Source organism: Camelus bactrianus, chromosome X, assembly GCF_048773025.1.
Source record: "Camelus bactrianus isolate YW-2024 breed Bactrian camel chromosome X, ASM4877302v1, whole genome shotgun sequence".
NCBI classification, from domain to species: domain Eukaryota; kingdom Metazoa; phylum Chordata; class Mammalia; order Artiodactyla; family Camelidae; genus Camelus; species Camelus bactrianus.
Genome location: NC_133575.1, coordinates 81,022,064 through 81,039,435, shown reverse-complemented (window position 1 = coordinate 81,039,435; position 17,372 = coordinate 81,022,064). Strand labels below are relative to the sequence as shown.

Genomic DNA, 17,372 nt, shown 5'->3' with positions numbered 1-17,372 from the left:
CTGCATAACAAATTACCACAAAGTTTGGTAGGCCAGAATTTTGCAACAGGGTTCTGTGTTCAAGGAACCGTTAAGTCTGGCATCAATGTGCCAACTGAACTGTGTCCTCACTGGAACATCTAGGGTGAAATATGCTTACAAACGCATTCTTTCTGTTGTGTTGGTAGAATTCATTTCCTTGTGGCCATAGGGTTGAGATCCCATTTCCTTGTTGACCGTCAGCCACAGGCCACTTCAGCTCCTAGAGGTAACTCGCATACTTTACCACTTCATCTACTCCATATTCAACCCAGCACCAATGTGTCAAATTCTCATGCTTTCAACCTCTGAACCTTCTGTATTTGACCTCTAGACCCAGATTTAAAGAGCTTATGTGATTAGATCAGGACCACCCAGATAATATTCCTTTCTTAAAGTCAACTGTGCCATAAAACATATCCTAATCATGGCAGTAAAATTCATCAGATTTATAATCCTGGGTATTATGCAGGATGTGTACACCAGGAGGAAGGGATATTTGGGCCATCTTATAATTTTACCTGCCAGAGAAGTTTACTTTCCACTAGGGTCATTAGTTTAAATTTCACTCATGTCATCGTCCAATGCATGAACCCTGCAGTGGTTCTGAGACCCAGACGCATTGGATCTAGGGACTCACTTCCCTGAGGTGTTGGAGTTTGCTACTGTATTCTTGTCATCCAGGAATCTGGCAAAGAGGGAAGAAAACATGTCTGTGGAATCGTGCTGCTTTTAGGGTCCAAGTCTGAAAGATGCATGTATTATTTAAATCCCCATCCCTTTGGACAGAAAAACTCGGTCATAAGGCTTCACCCCATAAATTTCTAAAATGTCTATGTGACAATGACAAAAAGAAGAGCTTGGGTGAACACATGACATTGTCTCTGCAACAACACTTAACCTCTTCTTGATTCCTCACGGTTGTGGTTTTAAACACATAATAGATTCTCACTAATTGTTGCTCATGGCATGAATGGATGAATAAGTCAGCCAACTATTACACAGTAATGTCACCAGGGATTTTTGAGGTGAGGAAAATCATTTCATGGCGTACAGTTTTAGTCTATTTTCCTTTTGATCATGATGCTCAGCTGTTACTTTTCAACCTGCCAGTATCTGAGTATACTGATCTTTCTTTTCAGTCTTACTTAACTCTTTTGTGAGTTGTGAAGAGAGAAAGATTCAGAACTCTGTGTTAAATAAGACAAAATCATTTCTAAGTTATGGCTTGAGGAATTCTTCTCTGAGCAAATCCGCTCAGATTTAATTGGTACCAAAGTGAGAAGAAAGAGCAAACTACAAATTATGAAACCTATAATACATGTCAGGAAATTTGTGTTTGGAATCTCATTATATCCTTTGTAGTTACAATTTGGTTACAGTCTTGTTAGGTATTTAGGGAATATTACAAATGAGGAAACAGAGACTCAAATGCATTATTGGTAATAGACAGATGCCTGTAAATACAAAAATATTTGATAACTAAACAACATACCTCTAATTATCCTATGGGAAGCTTTTGAGTTTTTCACCATTGGGTACTATGCTCGCTGTAGGTTTGTCATATATAGTTTTTATTATGTTGAGATATTTTCTGTCTATACCCTCTTTGGTGAGAGTTTTTATCATGAATGGGTGTTGAATTTTATCAAATGCTTTTTCTGCATCTATTGAGATGATCATGTGGTTCCATCTTCTTAAAATTGTTGAGGCTTCTTTTGTGCCCAAGTACATTATCAATTCTAGAAAATGTTACATGTGCACTTGAAAAGAATGTATATCCTATTTTTGGGGGGTGTAATCCTCTGAAAATATCCACCAAATCTAATTTTTCTATTGTGTCATTTAATTTCTCTGTTGCCTTATTTATTTTCTGTCTGGAAGATCTGTCTAGTGATGTTAATGTGGTGTTAAAATCTCTGACAATGATTGTATTCCCATCAATTTCCCCCTTTATCTCTGTTAGTAATTGTTTTATGTACTTAGGTGCTCCTATATTGGGTGCATATATATTAACGAGTGTAATGTCCTCATCTTGTATTACTCCTTTAATCATTATAAAATGTCCTTCTTTATCTTTCTTTATGGCCTTTGTTTTAAAGTCTATTTTGTCTGAAATCAATACTGCAACACCTGCTTTTTTGGCTTTTCCATTTGCATGGAATATCCTTTTCCATCCTTTCACTCTCAATCTACATGTGTCCTTCTCCCTAAATTGGGTCTCTTGTATGCAGCATATTGAAGGTTCTTGCTTTATTAGCAACTCTGCATCTTTTGATTGGAGCATTTAGTCCATTAACATTTACAGTAATTACTGACAGGTGTGTGTTTATTGCTATTTTTAACTTATTTTTTGCAGTTGAATTGGTATTTCCTCTTTGTTCCTTTCTTCTTCCTTTTGTGGTTTGGTAATTTTTGTTTGTATTATCTTGGATTTTACTTAGTTTTTGTGACTCCCTTGTAAGTTTTTGGCTTGTGGTTATCCTTTTTTGTAAGTCTATTAACCCATTACTATAACTGTTTGTATTAAACACATAGTAATTTAATCTCAAACCCATCCTACCAAGAACAAAAAAATTAAAAAAGAAAGAAAAAAATACTCTATATTTTCTGGCTTCCCTCTCCCACTCTTAATGATTTACATGTCTTCTTTTACAATTTTATGTTTATTCTATTTGTAATTCATGGTGGTTATCACCTTTCCAGTTATGAGTTTCTCATTTCTGTAGCATCCTGCTTCTTTTCTATTTAGAGAAGACCTTTAAATATTTCTTTTAGCATGGGTTTAGTATTGCTAAATGCTTCTAGTTTTTGCTTGTCTGTGAAATTCTTTATCTCAAGACCATCTTTTCAATAAGCAGTCTTGGGAGAACCGGACAACTACATGAATTTGGGAGTCTGAGATTTGCAAATATTAGCCATTATATATAAAAATAGATAAAAACCAAATTTGTTCTATAGAGCACCTGGATCTATATTCAATAACTTGTAGTAACCTTTAATGAAAAAGAATATGAAAATGAATATATGTATGTATATGCATGACTGAGACATTGTGCTGTGCATCAGAAATTGACACATTGTAACTGACTATACTTCAATTTAAAAAAAAGTAAGAAAAACTACAGTGAGAATGGTACACCTCACACCAGTCAGAATGGCTACCATTAAAAAGTCCATAACAATAAATGCTGGAGTTGGTGTGGAGAAAATGGAACCTTCTTACACACACACACACACACACACGCACACACACATATGTTTGTGTATATATATATACACATATAGGAATATTACTCAGCCATAAAAGCAAATGAAATAATGTCATTTGCAGCAATATGGATGGACTGAGATTATCACACTAAGTGAAGTAAGTCAGGCAGAGAAAGACAAATATTATATGATGCCACCTGTATGTGAAATCTAAAAAATAATACAAGTGAACTTATTTACAAGCCAGAAATAGACTCACATACCTAGAAATGAAACTATGGTTACCTAAGGGGAGTGTTTGGGGGGGGATAAATTAGGAGTTTGGGATTAACATTTACACACTACTATATATAAAATAGATAAACAACAAAGACCTATTTTACAGCAAAAGGAACCATATCCAATATCTTGTAATAATCTATAATGGAAAATTTGAATCTGAAAAAGAATATATATAAGTATATGTGTAATTGAATCACTTTGCTGTATATCTGAAACTAACACATTGTAAATAAACTGTACTTCAATTAAAAATAAAGAGATAGCCTCTCAAAAGAAACTATAAATTCCTCTGTATTTCACAAATTCTGACACATTGTATTTGCATTTTCATTTTAACTTTTTTATGATTTATTATTTAACCCATAGGATAATTAGAGGTATGTTGTTTAGTTATCAAATATTTTTGTATTTACAGGCATCTGTCTATTACCAATAATGCATTTGAGTCTCTGTTTCCTCATTTGTAATATTCCCTAAATACCTAACAAGACTGTAACCAAATTGTAACTACAAAGGATATAATGAGATTCCAAACACAAATTTCCTGACATGTATTATAGGTTTCATAATTTGTAGTTTGCTCTTTCTTCTCACTTTGGTACCAATTAAATCTGAGCGGATTTGCTCAGAGAAGAATTCCTCAAGCCATAACTTAGAAATGATTTTGTCTTATTTAACACAGAGTTCTGAATCTTTCTCTCTTCACAACTCACAAAAGAGTTAAGTAAGACTGAAAAGAAAGATCAGTATACTCAGATACTGGCAGGTTGAAAAGTAACAGCTGAGCATCATGATCAAAAGGAAAATAGACTAAAACTGTACGCCATGAAATGATTTTCCTCACCTCAAAAATCCCTGGTGACATTACTGTGTAATAGTTGGCTGACTTATTCATCCATTCATGCCATGAGCAACAATTAGTGAGAATCTATTATGTGTTTAAAACCACAACCGTGAGGAATCAAGAAGAGGTTAAGTGTTGTTGCAGAGACAATGTCATGTGTTCACCCAAGCTCTTCTTTTTGTCATTGTCACATAGACATTTTAGAAATTTATGGGGTGAAGCCTTATGACCGAGTTTTTCTGTCCAAAGGGATGGGGATTTAAATAATACATGCATCTTTCAGACTTGGACCCTAAAAGCAGCACGATTCCACAGACATGTTTTCTTCCCTCTTTGCCAGATTCCTGGATGACAAGAATACAGTAGCAAACTCCAACACCTCAGGGAAGTGAGTCCCTAGATCCAATGCGTCTGGGTCTCAGAACCACTGCAGGGTTCATGCATTGGACGATGACATGAGTGAAATTTAAACTAATGACCCTAGTGGAAAGTAAACTTCTCTGGCAGGTAAAATTATAAGATGGCCCAAATATCCCTTCCTCCTGGTGTACACATCCTGCATAATACCCAGGATTATAAATCTGATGAATTTTACTGCCATGATTAGGATATGTTTTATGGCACAGTTGACTTTAAGAAAGGAATATTATCTGGGTGGTCCTGATCTAATCACATAAGCTCTTTAAATCTGGGTCTAGAGGTCAAATACAGAAGGTTCAGAGGTTGAAAGCATGAGAATTTGACACATTGGTGCTGGGTTGAATATGGAGTAGATGAAGTGGTAAAGTATGCGAGTTACCTCTAGGAGCTGAAGTGGCCTGTGGCTGACGGTCAACAAGGAAATGGGATCTCAACCCTATGGCCACAAGGAAATGAATTCTACCAACACAACAGAAAGAATGCGTTTGTAAGCATATTTCACCCTAGATGTTCCAGTGAGGACACAGTTCAGTTGGCACATTGATGCCAGACTTAACGGTTCCTTGAACACAGAACCCTGTTGCAAAATTCTGGCCTACCAAACTTTGTGGTAATTTGTTATGCAGCAGTACAAAACTAATGCAGAAATGTATTATGGTTAATATAAAAAGAAGGAAAGAAAGAAAAAGAAAAGCTTTGCCAAATATCCAGAATAAAATGCCTAGGAGTTTACAATAGTGAGGATTATACTTGAAGCGAGGAATTGATCTTTGATGGGGTTTGTGGCTCCAGAAGGGGTGACCACAAAAAGAATGGGCAAAATCTAAGGGCACACGGGCAACATGGCATTAAATTCACTAATGCCCTGGTGTGAGAAACCAGGCAAGTGAGTCAGAGTTGGAAGTGCTAGTGGTTTCTAAGCACCATGTGATAAAAGGAAAATTTTGCTCTAAATTTATGCTTACACATCATGGAAAAACCAATTTGTATTACCACTATATAGCTGATATCAACAAAAGCAGCATTTTTATCTGTAACAGACAAGAAGTGATTCTTGTTAGAATGAATTTAGTTACGTGTATTATACTACATTTAGTTAAACTACATTTATTACGTTTGGTTAAAACAGTGGTGGTAAATGAAGACAGTGGATTTTACTCTTGCATAAACCTGACTTGGTGGGAAATGGCTTTAGGTGTTTTACTGGATGTAGCTGAAGTGGCTTGGAGGAGACAACTTGAGCCATGATATACATATGTAAACCACCTAGTAATGTGGTGGGACATAATGGAGTTTTGATGCGTGCACTTTAAATCCCATTATCCTATTTTTGTACAGAATCTTCATGTTTTTAAATGGAAAAAAAGTGTATATAAACCCCACTTGTTGGGTTAGAAGGTGCTTCGACTTGTTGGGTTAGCAGGTGCCTCCTCATAGGGGAGGAAGGCAGGGTCTTTCAGTCCTGGATCCACTGGCTCATGGTTGGGACAGGGAAGAGAGATGCAGGACACACAGCATACAACATGCAACATCACTCTTTATTATGAAATTAAACAGCAATTGTGGGTGGGAAAATACACAGAACAACTGACCCTTCAGGTGGTTATGTCACCTGGTCTACAAGGTAACGTTGGCTTCTTGGGCAGCCAGGCCTCCAACCCCAGCCATGGGCGTGGCCTGAGGCTGGAGAAGAGAGAAACAAAGATGATGTGGATGTAGACAAAGACGTCATCCAAGGGCTCCTTTTAGGGGATTTGTTTGAAGGCCTCCTCTGGGATCTTGCCCTCGGCCTGGAGAGAAGGAGTCGGGATGTTAGAAAAGCCAGCTCCCAGAGTTTCATCCCCAGGCCACTGGCCTCCACCTTCTTGGCTTTCCTGAAGGCTCAGAAATGTTCATCTTTAACCCATCTGATTCCCAGACCTCACCTTGAGCGTAGTGAAGACCTGACCAGCTCTGGTGTAGTTCCAGTCATTGTCCTGAAGGCACCTGCAGTGGGAGAAGAACAGGTGATCTCCATTGGTGCCACAGTACGGACATGCTGACCGTGCAACGCCACCGCTAAATCTATGCCACTGTCTTGCTGGGACACATGTACCAGTATGAGCACTATGTGTAATGACGAAGAAAGACCCAGTGAAAACCAAAATATCTACCACTAGCATTCATGCCCACTAGAATTCAAAACAGAAAAGTAGAGCTGTGCCAAAGAACAAGGAAACTGAATATATACTGATCAAGAAAGATGTTCAAGAAAATGACAAGTGAAAAATTTTAAAGTACAGGATTCCTATCATTCTTATTGAGATATAATGCACACAGCATTTTACAGTATATAATTCAGTGCCTTCTAGTATATTCACAAGATTGTGCAATCATCACAACCATCTAATTTCAAAAAAATTTTATCACCTCAAAAAGAAACCCCTGAACCATTAGCGATCACTCCCTATTCCTCCCCTTCCCCCAGACCCTGGCAACCACTAATCTATTTTTGGTCCCTGTGGATTTGCCGACTCTGGACATTTCATATAAATGGAATCATGCAATATGCCAGCGTTTGTGGCTGGCTTCTTTCACTTAGCATAATGCTTTCAAAGTTCATCCATGTCATGACACATATCAGAAGTGTATTCCTTTTTATGACTGAATAATATTCTACTATATGGATGTACCAGATTTATACATCCATTCACCAGCTAAAGGACATTTGGGTTGTTTCCACTTTTTGGTTCTCGTGAATAATGCTGCTATGAACGTTCCTGTGCAAGTTTTAGAGTCAACATATGTTTTCACTTCTCCCGATAGATACTTAGGCGTGGGATTACCGGGTCTTACGGTAACTGCATGTTAAACATTTTGAGGAACTGCCAAAATGTTTTCCCAAACCACCACTCCATTTTATATTCCCACCAGTAACACGTGAGAGTTCCAATGTTTCCACATCCTCACCGACACTTGTTATCCTTCGCTTCATTGATTAAAGCCATCCTAGTGGGTGTGAAGTGGTAACTCACTGTGGTTTCAATTTTCATTTCCTTAATGACTAACGATGTTGAGAAGTTTTTCATTTGCCTGTTGGCCATTTATGTATCTGCTTTGGAGAAATGTCTATTCAGATCCTTTCCCCATGTGAAAAAGAAATGGGGTTGTTTGCCTTTTTATTGTTGAGCTGCAAGGGTTCTTCATATATTCTTGCCACATATGTGATTTGCAAATATTTTCTCCCATGCTGCTGGTGGGCTTTTCACCTTTTTGATAGTGTGCATTGGTGCTCAAAAGCTTTTAATTTTGATGAAGACCGATTTATCCATTTTATCCTTTGGTTGCCTGTGCTTTTGGTGTCATATGTAAGAAATGATTGCCTAACTCATGAAGACTTATACCTACATTTTTTCCCAAGATTTTAAAGTGATAGCTCTTACTTTTAGATCTTTGCTCCATTTTCAATCTATGCTTGTACATGGTGTGTGAGCCAGGGGTCAAAATTCATTGGCTTGCATGTGGATATCAAGTTGTCCCAGGACCATTTGTTGAAAAGGTTATTATTTCCCCCACCATATTGTTTCAGCACTCTGGTTGACAACCAACTGACCGTAAATGTGAGGGTTTATTTACGGACTCTCGTTTCTACTCCACTGATTCCTAACACTGTCCACATGCCAGTCACCACATAGTCTTGAGTATTGTAGCTCTGCAGCAGGATTTGAAATTGGGAAGTGTGTGTTCTCTAACTTTGTTTTTCTCTTTCAAGATTGTTTTTGAGCATCTCCATGTGAAGTTTAGGTTATCCTAAACTTCTTTTTTTTTTTGCGAAGAAGGATTTTGATAGGGACTGCACTGAATCTAGATTGCTCTGGGTAGTACTGCCATCTTAATAATAGTAAATCTTCCAACCCATGAAAATGGAGTGTCTTTCCACTTATTTAGGTCTTTGTTATTTCCTTCAACAATGTTTTACAGATTCCAGAGTTTAAGATTTTCACCTCTTCTGTTACATTGGTTTCAAAATATTTTACTATTTTGATGCTATTTTAACTGGGCTTGTTTTCTTCATTCCGTTTTTGGAGTGTTCATTTTGCAACTACATAGAAATACAAGTGAGTTTTGTATATAGTTCTTGCATTAAACTTAGTTATTAGTTCTATGTTTTATTTATTTATTTTTCGTGGATTCTTTTGGATTTTCCATATACAAGGTGATGTCACTGAGCATTATCCTATCTTAAAAATACTTTACATATTTAATAGTATGATACCTTTTTCATGGGATCACCCTTTTTTGGCAGCAAAATATCCAAAAAGTCACTTTTCCAAATTGCCTGCGAGTTTCCATGATTCACTCCCCCGCTGTTCCAACCCATCTTCATTCCCACACACACCCAGCACTCACTTCTGAGCCCACTCAAGTTTCATCCCAGACTGGGTGGAGAAAGCCTGCACCATTTCCTGCTGCTCCCGGGAGCCGGTGTGCACGGAGCTGGAGGTGAGTGTAGGCACTGGGATGGAGAACGCACTCTGAGGCTCACTGGGGGAGGCATCCCTCACAAACAGCTCGTCATTCACGATGCACAGACTGGAGGAAAAATGGGCCCTCAACAGCTGGACAGATGGACCACCCCACACCCCCAACAACAATCCTGCTCCCACTGCCACTCAGCAACCAGATTCCTTCCACCTTCCTCCTGTGTCTGTCCCCCAGGTTCCTTGGCTGGTACCTATGCCCCTCCCACAAGCCCACCTTTGGGGAGATTATCCACCATCTTCATGACATTTGGACGTTTCCCTGCAACTCAGGGACAGTTTCACGTTTACCCTTTACAACAGCCCAAGGAGTGGACAATCTGAAATCCACTGTCATAGGAAGACACTGAGTCGCACAGAGGCCACGTGACTTGACCAAGGTCACATAGCCAATGAGTGCTGGGACCAAGGAGAGAAGCCACATTCCAGTTCCAGAGCCCATGCCCTTCTTAACCACTAGGCTAGACTGCTCCTTGGATCTACCTGCTGGCTTTCCACAGTATTGAGAAAACCTAAGGTGGGCACCACCACATTCCCACACCCCTGAGCCCAGGCTGGGACGGGGGTTCCCACCCACCACACGGCACTCACCTGGAAGGGCTGGCAGGGATAGCGATGAAGGTCCGGGTGAAGGCACGAACAGAACCCTGAGACCTTCCTTCCACTTCAATGACAAACAACAAACTTCAGTACCCCGAGAGCCCCACCTGCTTTACACGCTCACACAGCGGTCTGCAGACAGAGTCTGATGGATACTCATGCTGAGGGGACAGGTGCTCACTGGGGGCCAGGGTGTCGGGAATGCGGAGGGCAGCTATAGGAGCAACCTGCTGCCGGTGGCAGGACCTCTACTGTGCGCGGGCCCGTGACAACCACTTCACCAGTTCATTGATGCATTTGTCACTGCTGCCCAAGACATGGATGCTAATACCTCATTTTGCAAATGAGGAAACTGAGAGGTTAAGTAATGGTCCCAGGATCTCAGAGGAAGGCTCTGGGATGAGAGCCATCAAACTCCACAGCCTGTGTCCCTAACGCCCAGGGTGTGCGGGGCAGACAGGCATGAACGCAGGTCAGACCTGGGTCCTTTGTGGGAAGAGCGAGGGCTGGAGAACACAGAGGGGCCGGGAAGGGAAGAAGAGGGTTCGGGGTGGCTGGGAGGGTGCTGAGAGGGAGCCCGGCCAGGGGGTTGGAGCAGTGGGGCATCTGGGGACGGGGGTCTACACACACTCACCTTCCTTGAACACCCCGTTGACAGAGAAGCAGAGCATCGTGTTCTGAAAGGGAAGAGCCCAGGCGCTCAGTCACCACCTAAACCTCCTACCCACCTGCGGCTCCCGGTCCTGCCCAAGATGGAAGCAGGCGCTCACCGTGTGGAGCCACATGTCCACCACGAAGGAGCTGAGGTCATGCTGAGTTTTGGGCAACAGGCAGAGGGAGCGCACAATGTCACGTTTTGTGTGTTTCAGCAGCTGGACCCGCAGGTCTGTGGGGGGAGGAGAAGCGAGGGAAGGTCAGGGGCTGCCATGCCCTGGGCCCTAGGACTGACCCCTTCCCGCCCCCTTTCCCGCCCCGCCTCCTCATCACACACTCACAGGGGTCCTTGAGCTTCTTCATATTCCTGCTGTCCTTGACGTACTCCTGCAAGCTGTTCCTGGGAGAAAAAGAGAAGCAGGAGGAGGTGGGCCGGCCCCAGTGTGGGGGTTTGCAGGAGCTGCCCTGCGTCTGCTGGGGAGCCACACGGCCCAGGAGCAGAGTGTGAGCTGTGATACTCACGGGGCTGGGTCCTCGGGGTTGAAGGGAATGGTCAGGGAGAAGCAGGCCTCGTCGTGATAAGCACCCAGGAGATCCTGTCGGTCTCCAGAGTCGTGGATCAAGTAATACCTGTCGGGGAGCCATGAGCACAGTCTGTCTCTGTGGTCCGGACCTCAAATGAGGCTTGGAAACTCCCGTGAGCAGAGCTGAGCTTGGGTGGCCTCAGCTGTCCCAGCCCTCCCCTTCCTCAGGTTGCCAGCAGTACTCACTGCTGCAGGAATTGCAGGATCAGACTCTTCAGCTCATCAGATCCTTCACTGCTTTCCTGGAATGAAAAGGCCTTTTAGACTATGTGGCTGAAAAAGGCTTCCTTGCAACACCCAAAATGTTGTTTGATCTTTCTTCCTCACCTTGCAGGGCTTTATTAAGTAAGGGACATCAGTGTCAATCATAATTGGTGAGGGCAACTCTTGTCCATCCTGGGGAAAGGAAAAAGAAGTCAGCAGAGGTTCCCAGGGAGCTGGCCCTGGAAGATCAAGTAAAAGGACGGGTCCCGGATGGTGAGGGTCAGAGGTCAAGTGCGGAAGGGCCCTGGAAAATCTGAGGGCTGGAGTACACTTCGGGTCATCACCACGAGATCCCTGAAGGCTGTGGCAGACGTGGTCGAAGAAGACCCAGAGCTGTTGTGAGCTTCCCACAGAAGCTGTACCCTCCCCCTGCCCCCAGAACGTTTAAGGGTCAGGTTCAAAAATGGAACTCAGGCAAGACCTAAAGGGTTCAGAGTAGTTTGTGGGCGGTGTCAGTGTCAGCTAGAGGAGTCAGTGATTGAGGAATACACTTACCAAGCGTAATAACTTGGGGAACAATTCCAGGATGGAGCTGCCAAGATGAAAAGTCAGTGAAACTGGAAAGCGGTCTCTTCTCACGGGAGCAAGTACACTTACAGCAGACACAGTCCAGTGTGTCCACCTACACTTCCCGGCCCTGGGCACCGCCCCCAAGGACTGATGCACCAGAAGAGTGTTCCCTACCTGCCTGCCTCCCTCCATCCCTCTCCTTCCACTCTTTCCCTCCTGGGTACCTCCCACCTAGACTGCCCTGACTCTGTTCTCCAGGTGCCACAAGAAGCAACAAGGAAGCAGGCTTCCTTCCCCTCCCTCCCTTCCTGCAGGTCCCCACTGTAGGCTTTGGAGGGAAGAGGGAATGAGGTTGGAGCCAGGGGCTCTTCATCCTTCCTGGGGGTCCTGCATCCTGCCAACACAAGGACACCCACCAGGGATGGCCCAGGATGCTGGGCCAAGGAGGTTAGTGAGGCAGGGAGGGAAATGGAGGGGGATTAAGACAAAAAAGGAGTGAAGGATGAAGAAGAGAAGACAGAGACATAGGGGCATAGCGACAAGGGAGAGAGAGAAAGCAAAGTGAAGGGAAGGGAAAGAACCTCTCCCATGGTTTGGGGTGGGGGATCAGGGAAGAATAGAGAAGAAAGGGGAACCGTCTCCCCTGCTGCAGCCCTTTCCTTCACCTGCCCCCGAATGTCCCAGGCACCCGTGGTAGGGATGGTAACCATGCACATGTTGGGCTGGGGGCCTGCTGGATGCTGGTTGAGTCTCTGTCACCTGTGTGAGCTCAGTCTGAGCTGGGCATGGGAAACAGAGCAGCCACAGGGGCAGACCTTCCCCAGAAGGAGTAAAGGGTCAGCTCCCAGGTGAGTATGGGGCTGAGTGAGGGTCTATGCCCCCCTCTCACGAGCACCATCTTCTCTCACAGCGGTCCCTGCACCTATCTTAATTATTTCTTTACCTGAGGAATCATATCTGTCTCAGGCTACCCAGGGCTCCTCTGAAGGACCAGGCAAGATGATGTGATGTGTGTTCGGATGGAGGGGCAAGTGTCCCCGAGAGGCCTGTCTTTCTGTCTCCTCCACCACCTCTGCCCTCTGCCTTCCACTCCCCCTTGGGAAGCCCTCTGCTCACTCTCTGTGACCAACTTCTAGCCCCTTGACTCAAGGAACCCTGCTTTTTCCACAAGAAGGGCCCAGCTCCTGGTGTTGGGCCAGAGGAACGGATGTCATGACAGGAACCACCAGGGCTTTACCCTGAGTATGTGGCAGGAAAGCCCCCTTGTCAACCTGGGGTTGGAGGGAGGACCATCTTGGAGGAAGGGAAAGAGGACTTCTATCAGAATGGGGGATGGGAGCCCCATATCAGCATAGAGTTGGAAAGCCTGTCTCAGCCTGAGACCCTGAGCTGGAGGACCCTTCTCAGGCCAGGGAATCAGCATCTGGCTCCCCGTTCTGGTGATGGGGGGAGTCCCACTTTGTGGAGCACGCTCTTGGGAGGACTTGGTAGAGAATGCTGGGTGTAGAGTTTGGAAACAGACCCCAGCGCACCTGAAGAGGTGAGCAGGTCAGAGGAAGGACACTGCTCAAATGTGAGGGACACAAGAGAGAGCAGAAGGTGGGGTCTGTGCTCCTGGGGGAGGACCTGGGTTGTCCCTTCCTGCACACATGCACTCTCAGGGGCAGTTCAGGCTCCCAAGGGGGTAAAGGTCCCCGGAAAGGTGCCAGTGGTTATCACCAACCTTATGTAGGTGGAGTGGTCTGGGAAGGTGCCACACAGTGGGTTTCCTTGTAACCACAGCTCTTCGAGATCCAGCCCTTTCATCTTGCTCAACTCCCAGGCTGACTTCAGCTGAGAAATATGGGGAGGAAATTGGAAAACGAATCCCAGGGAAAGAGACACATCCGGATCCCTGCACCTCCACCCCCACCCTCCCCAGCAGGTACCTTCGCCAGCCTCCCGTCATCACTGTGATGACCACGACCCCCCAGCTCTCAACCCAACTTTGATCTGGCTCCCTCCTCTCACCTCATTTTTGCAGAGGTTCAGAATCTTGACTGTGGGGGCCATCTGTATAATGTCAGACAGGCCATCCAGATGGTACAGCTTGTTGCTGCTCAAGTTCAAGGACAACAGCTTTGCGGGGAGAAGAGTTAGAGTGACAGTTACTATCTAGGGCCTGGGAGACCAACCTGCCCTCCGCCCCATGTCTTCCACCCCTTACCATAATACCAGCACTAGCCTACAGCCTCACCTCAGGGAAATCCTTTTTGATGATCTGCAGGGTGGCAGCCATGCAGTTTCTTCGATTCAGAATTATATCAATATCATGACCCACCAAGTCTTCAGGAAGCCGAGGGAAGTGAATCAGAAGGCTGAGTGGGGTCTGGGGCCAGCACTAGCCAGCACCCACACCACACACGTTACCATCCCTAAGTCTCCCTCCAGGAAGACCCCTCTGCCCTCCCCTGTCCTAGAATTACTGCTGTCAGACATACCTGGGTCAAAGCGGAGATTCTGGAGGTCAAGGGCTTGCTGGGAGACATTATATCGTTTGTTCAAAGTCAGCTGCAGAGAGAGATGGAGAGAGCCACTCTGAAGCTGTGATGGTGACAGGAAATTTGGGGGCGAGGGGAACTGGGGGCTGGAGGAAGAAGAGGTGGGTCTGAGTGTTGGCACACAGCATGCCTTGAGTCTACACTACCTTTAGCTGCTCCATTTCTTTTGGCTCCAACTTATTCAGCACAGAGTAGGGAACAGTAGAGGGATTGACAAAGATAGCCACCTGCAGGAAGAAGAGGTAAGGTTAGTACCAGGAACTCTAGTTCCAAAGAAGAGGACCAGCCCCTGGACTGTCCTGTCCTGGGATAAGGTACAGGTAATGCCCCTGACACACACCTTTTCATTCTCCTCATCACAAATCTTGTAGCTGACATCCTTCAATGCAGAGGCAGTGCTAGCACCCTGGACAAAGAACCGAGCCCGGTTTTTCACATAGTGGAACTGCAGGATGGGGAGGTAACAGTAAGTTCACAGGACAAAGCCTTTCCCGTCAGTGGGCTCCCCATCCCCCCTCTTCCCTCTGCCCACTCATCTGGCTTCACCATCCTCTCTTACATCCACTGGAGTGAAAGGGACACTGCATTGGTTCTGGATTGAGTTCATTAGCCACATCTTGTCATAATTTATCCCATAAGGAATCTAAGGATGAAAAGCAGAGATGGGAAAGAAGCGAGACAACATGGAATTAAGACTGGAGAACAGACCCAACACAATGTTCTTTTCCGACCTTCTACTGAGCTTGAAAGGACTTTTAAAGAAGGGACCACTGGCATGATTTCTTATGTTTGTGCCTAATATGGATTTACTAAACACTCTTTCTCTCCATTCAGAGCTCTCCTCCAAATAATCAAGGTGTTAGAGATGATCTTCCTTAAAGTTCCAGGAGATCCTACCTAGTGCAGACACTGCCTGTCCCTCACACAAGGTCTACAGAGACTCGACACCCCATCTCCCACACTCAGCTTGCCAAGCTGAGACCTCCAGTGTGCAGTTGCTCCATATCCTTGGCAGTAGTTTCCATCTTTGCCCTGAGACAGTCTACTCCGTTCTCCTTATAGTCAGCCTGTTCTCTTTATACTGTTTCTTTGAATTTGCCCTTAGATGAACAAGATTGATAACTCTTAGCAATATACTACAGATTATAAACTGTCCCCAGAAAATAAACTAGTGTCTCTACATGAGACCAACACAATTCTCCCTGACTTTTCTCTCCTAAACATTCCATAAATTTTTCAGGACACTCACTGTGATCTTGAACCAGCTCCCTGGGGTTCCATCTTGTGTGTTCTCTCTCATTTCTCTCCGCAGAGGTTTTCTATCTCTCCACACAGTAACACGGATGCGGCCTTCACTATGACATCTCACTCTCCTCTTGTTCCGGTAGGTGGTATACAGAGTGCTGCAGGGGAATGTGGAGAGAAGGAGGGTGAGTGGCCATAAATGCTAAGAAAGTCTTCCGTACAGCCTTGCTTCTCTGACACCAGGACTATGATTAGGATTACTTAACCTCTATTCCACTTCTAGCACACTTCCGTTTTCCAGTGAGAGAAGAGAAAGAAGAGCATGGAGAGTGAAAGGGTTGCACAGTCCTAGGGGCTGCTGCATGCAGACCCTGCTGCCTGGTCACTTACTGTCTCCCTTGGGGGTCCTCCTGGACATCCCTCATCACCATGTTTCCATCATCCTCCTGGAGGTGTGAAGGCTGACGCTCACATCCACCACGCTCATAACGAGGGCTCCTCCTGCCAAAATTACCTCGGAAAGAACCCCAACCTTCATTTCTTCCTTGACATGAGCTACTACCATTATTGTATTCTGAAAGGGGAACAAAAATACAAATTTGAAGACACATCAGTGGTTCACTTACCATGTACCACATCTTAGGCTAAGATGATGGTAGGGAAAACAAAGTGCCAACCTGCCCTAAGGGACCAATCACACACAACCTGCCTTAAGGATCCAATCCCACAAATCCCAGAAAGGAAACTCTCTGCCTGTGCAGACAGGAGAGCCTTATCTGACAGATGGCACTATCGGGAGGAATCGAGGGGTAGCAGGAGGAGGAGGAGGAGAAAGAATTAGGAGAAGGGGGAAGAGGAAAACCATGTTGAACCCTTTAAAACAATGGAGCAGGATTTATGAAGAACAGAGGCATATGCATCCACAGGTTAGACTGGACACCAGTCATACACCAGGAAGGCACCTGAATCTTGCCTCCTCTCAGGACTTTCTAACAATCACACCAGTACTTGGGAAGCAACCTCTCTCATGCTTCCCAAGTCCATTCAGTCACCAAACTGATTCCACTAACAACCAGCAAGCTGTCCTTCCTTTGACAGTGCAGTACAAACATTAGTGTCAGGTAGAACTGATGTAATAGCCTCCTAAACTGTCTCCCTCTCTCCAGCTTTGCCCTCAGCAGTACCCTGTTTGAAATGCCCAGAATGAGCTCTCTTTTGGACCAGCCTGAAACGTCTTACAGCTCAGGAGGCAACTCTTCTAACCTCAGTTCTTCTATAACAAGTGTCTGAACGACAACGTGGAATGATGTGTCAAGTACCATTTCCAAGTGTTTAGGGATTCTTCTTTTTTCTATTACTGACTTCTAGTTTGATTCCATCATGGCCAGGGAACATACTCTGTATGATTTCAATTCTTTTGGAACTTACTGAGGTTGACGGTCCAGAAGATGGTTTAACTTGGTGAATGTTACATAGACCTTCAGGGGGAACAACTGTACTCTGCTGTTGTTGGGTGGATTGTTCTATTTATACCATGTAGATTCTGTCAGTTTATTGTGTTTTTCAGATCTCCTATATCCTTGCTGATTTTTCTCTCTAGCAATTGGATCACTTGCTAAGAGGAGAGTGGGTGTTGAAGGCCCCAAATATAATTATGGACCCGGCTACTTCTCCTTTC

General features: G+C 44.5%; 1 protein-coding gene across 1 annotated transcript; it reads right to left on the bottom strand.

Annotated features, from left to right (window-relative positions):
• Nucleotides 1-6,305: 6,305 nt before the first annotated feature.
• Nucleotides 6,306-16,140, bottom strand: LOC105080900 (nuclear RNA export factor 2). The gene is made up of 20 exons (XM_074358696.1): nt 16,085-16,140; nt 15,699-15,852; nt 15,009-15,092; nt 14,790-14,894; nt 14,596-14,676; nt 14,390-14,459; nt 14,146-14,234; nt 13,920-14,027; nt 13,633-13,742; nt 11,895-11,931; nt 11,463-11,531; nt 11,322-11,377; nt 11,074-11,181; nt 10,893-10,951; nt 10,668-10,783; nt 10,532-10,574; nt 9,889-9,961; nt 9,167-9,349; nt 6,703-6,763; nt 6,306-6,567 (listed from the first exon to the last, which is right to left on the bottom strand). Exons 1-20 carry the CDS (start codon nt 16,123-16,125, stop codon nt 6,523-6,525), a joined length of 1,692 nt encoding a protein of 563 aa, XP_074214797.1. The 5' UTR covers nt 16,126-16,140; the 3' UTR covers nt 6,306-6,522.
• Nucleotides 16,141-17,372: the final 1,232 nt, after the last annotated feature.

Coding starts and splice junctions, on each gene's coding strand:
- LOC105080900 (XM_074358696.1), bottom strand. CDS start 16,125: ATGGTGATGAGGGATGTCCAGGAGGACCCCCAAGGGAGACA. Junction 11,378..11,462: donor ACTTAATAAAGCCCTGCAAG/GTGAGGAAGAAA, acceptor TTTTCATTCCAG/GAAAGCAGTGAAGGATCTGA. Junction 9,962..10,531: donor CAACGGGGTGTTCAAGGAAG/GTGAGTGTGTGT, acceptor TTGTCATTGAAG/TGGAAGGAAGGTCTCAGGGT.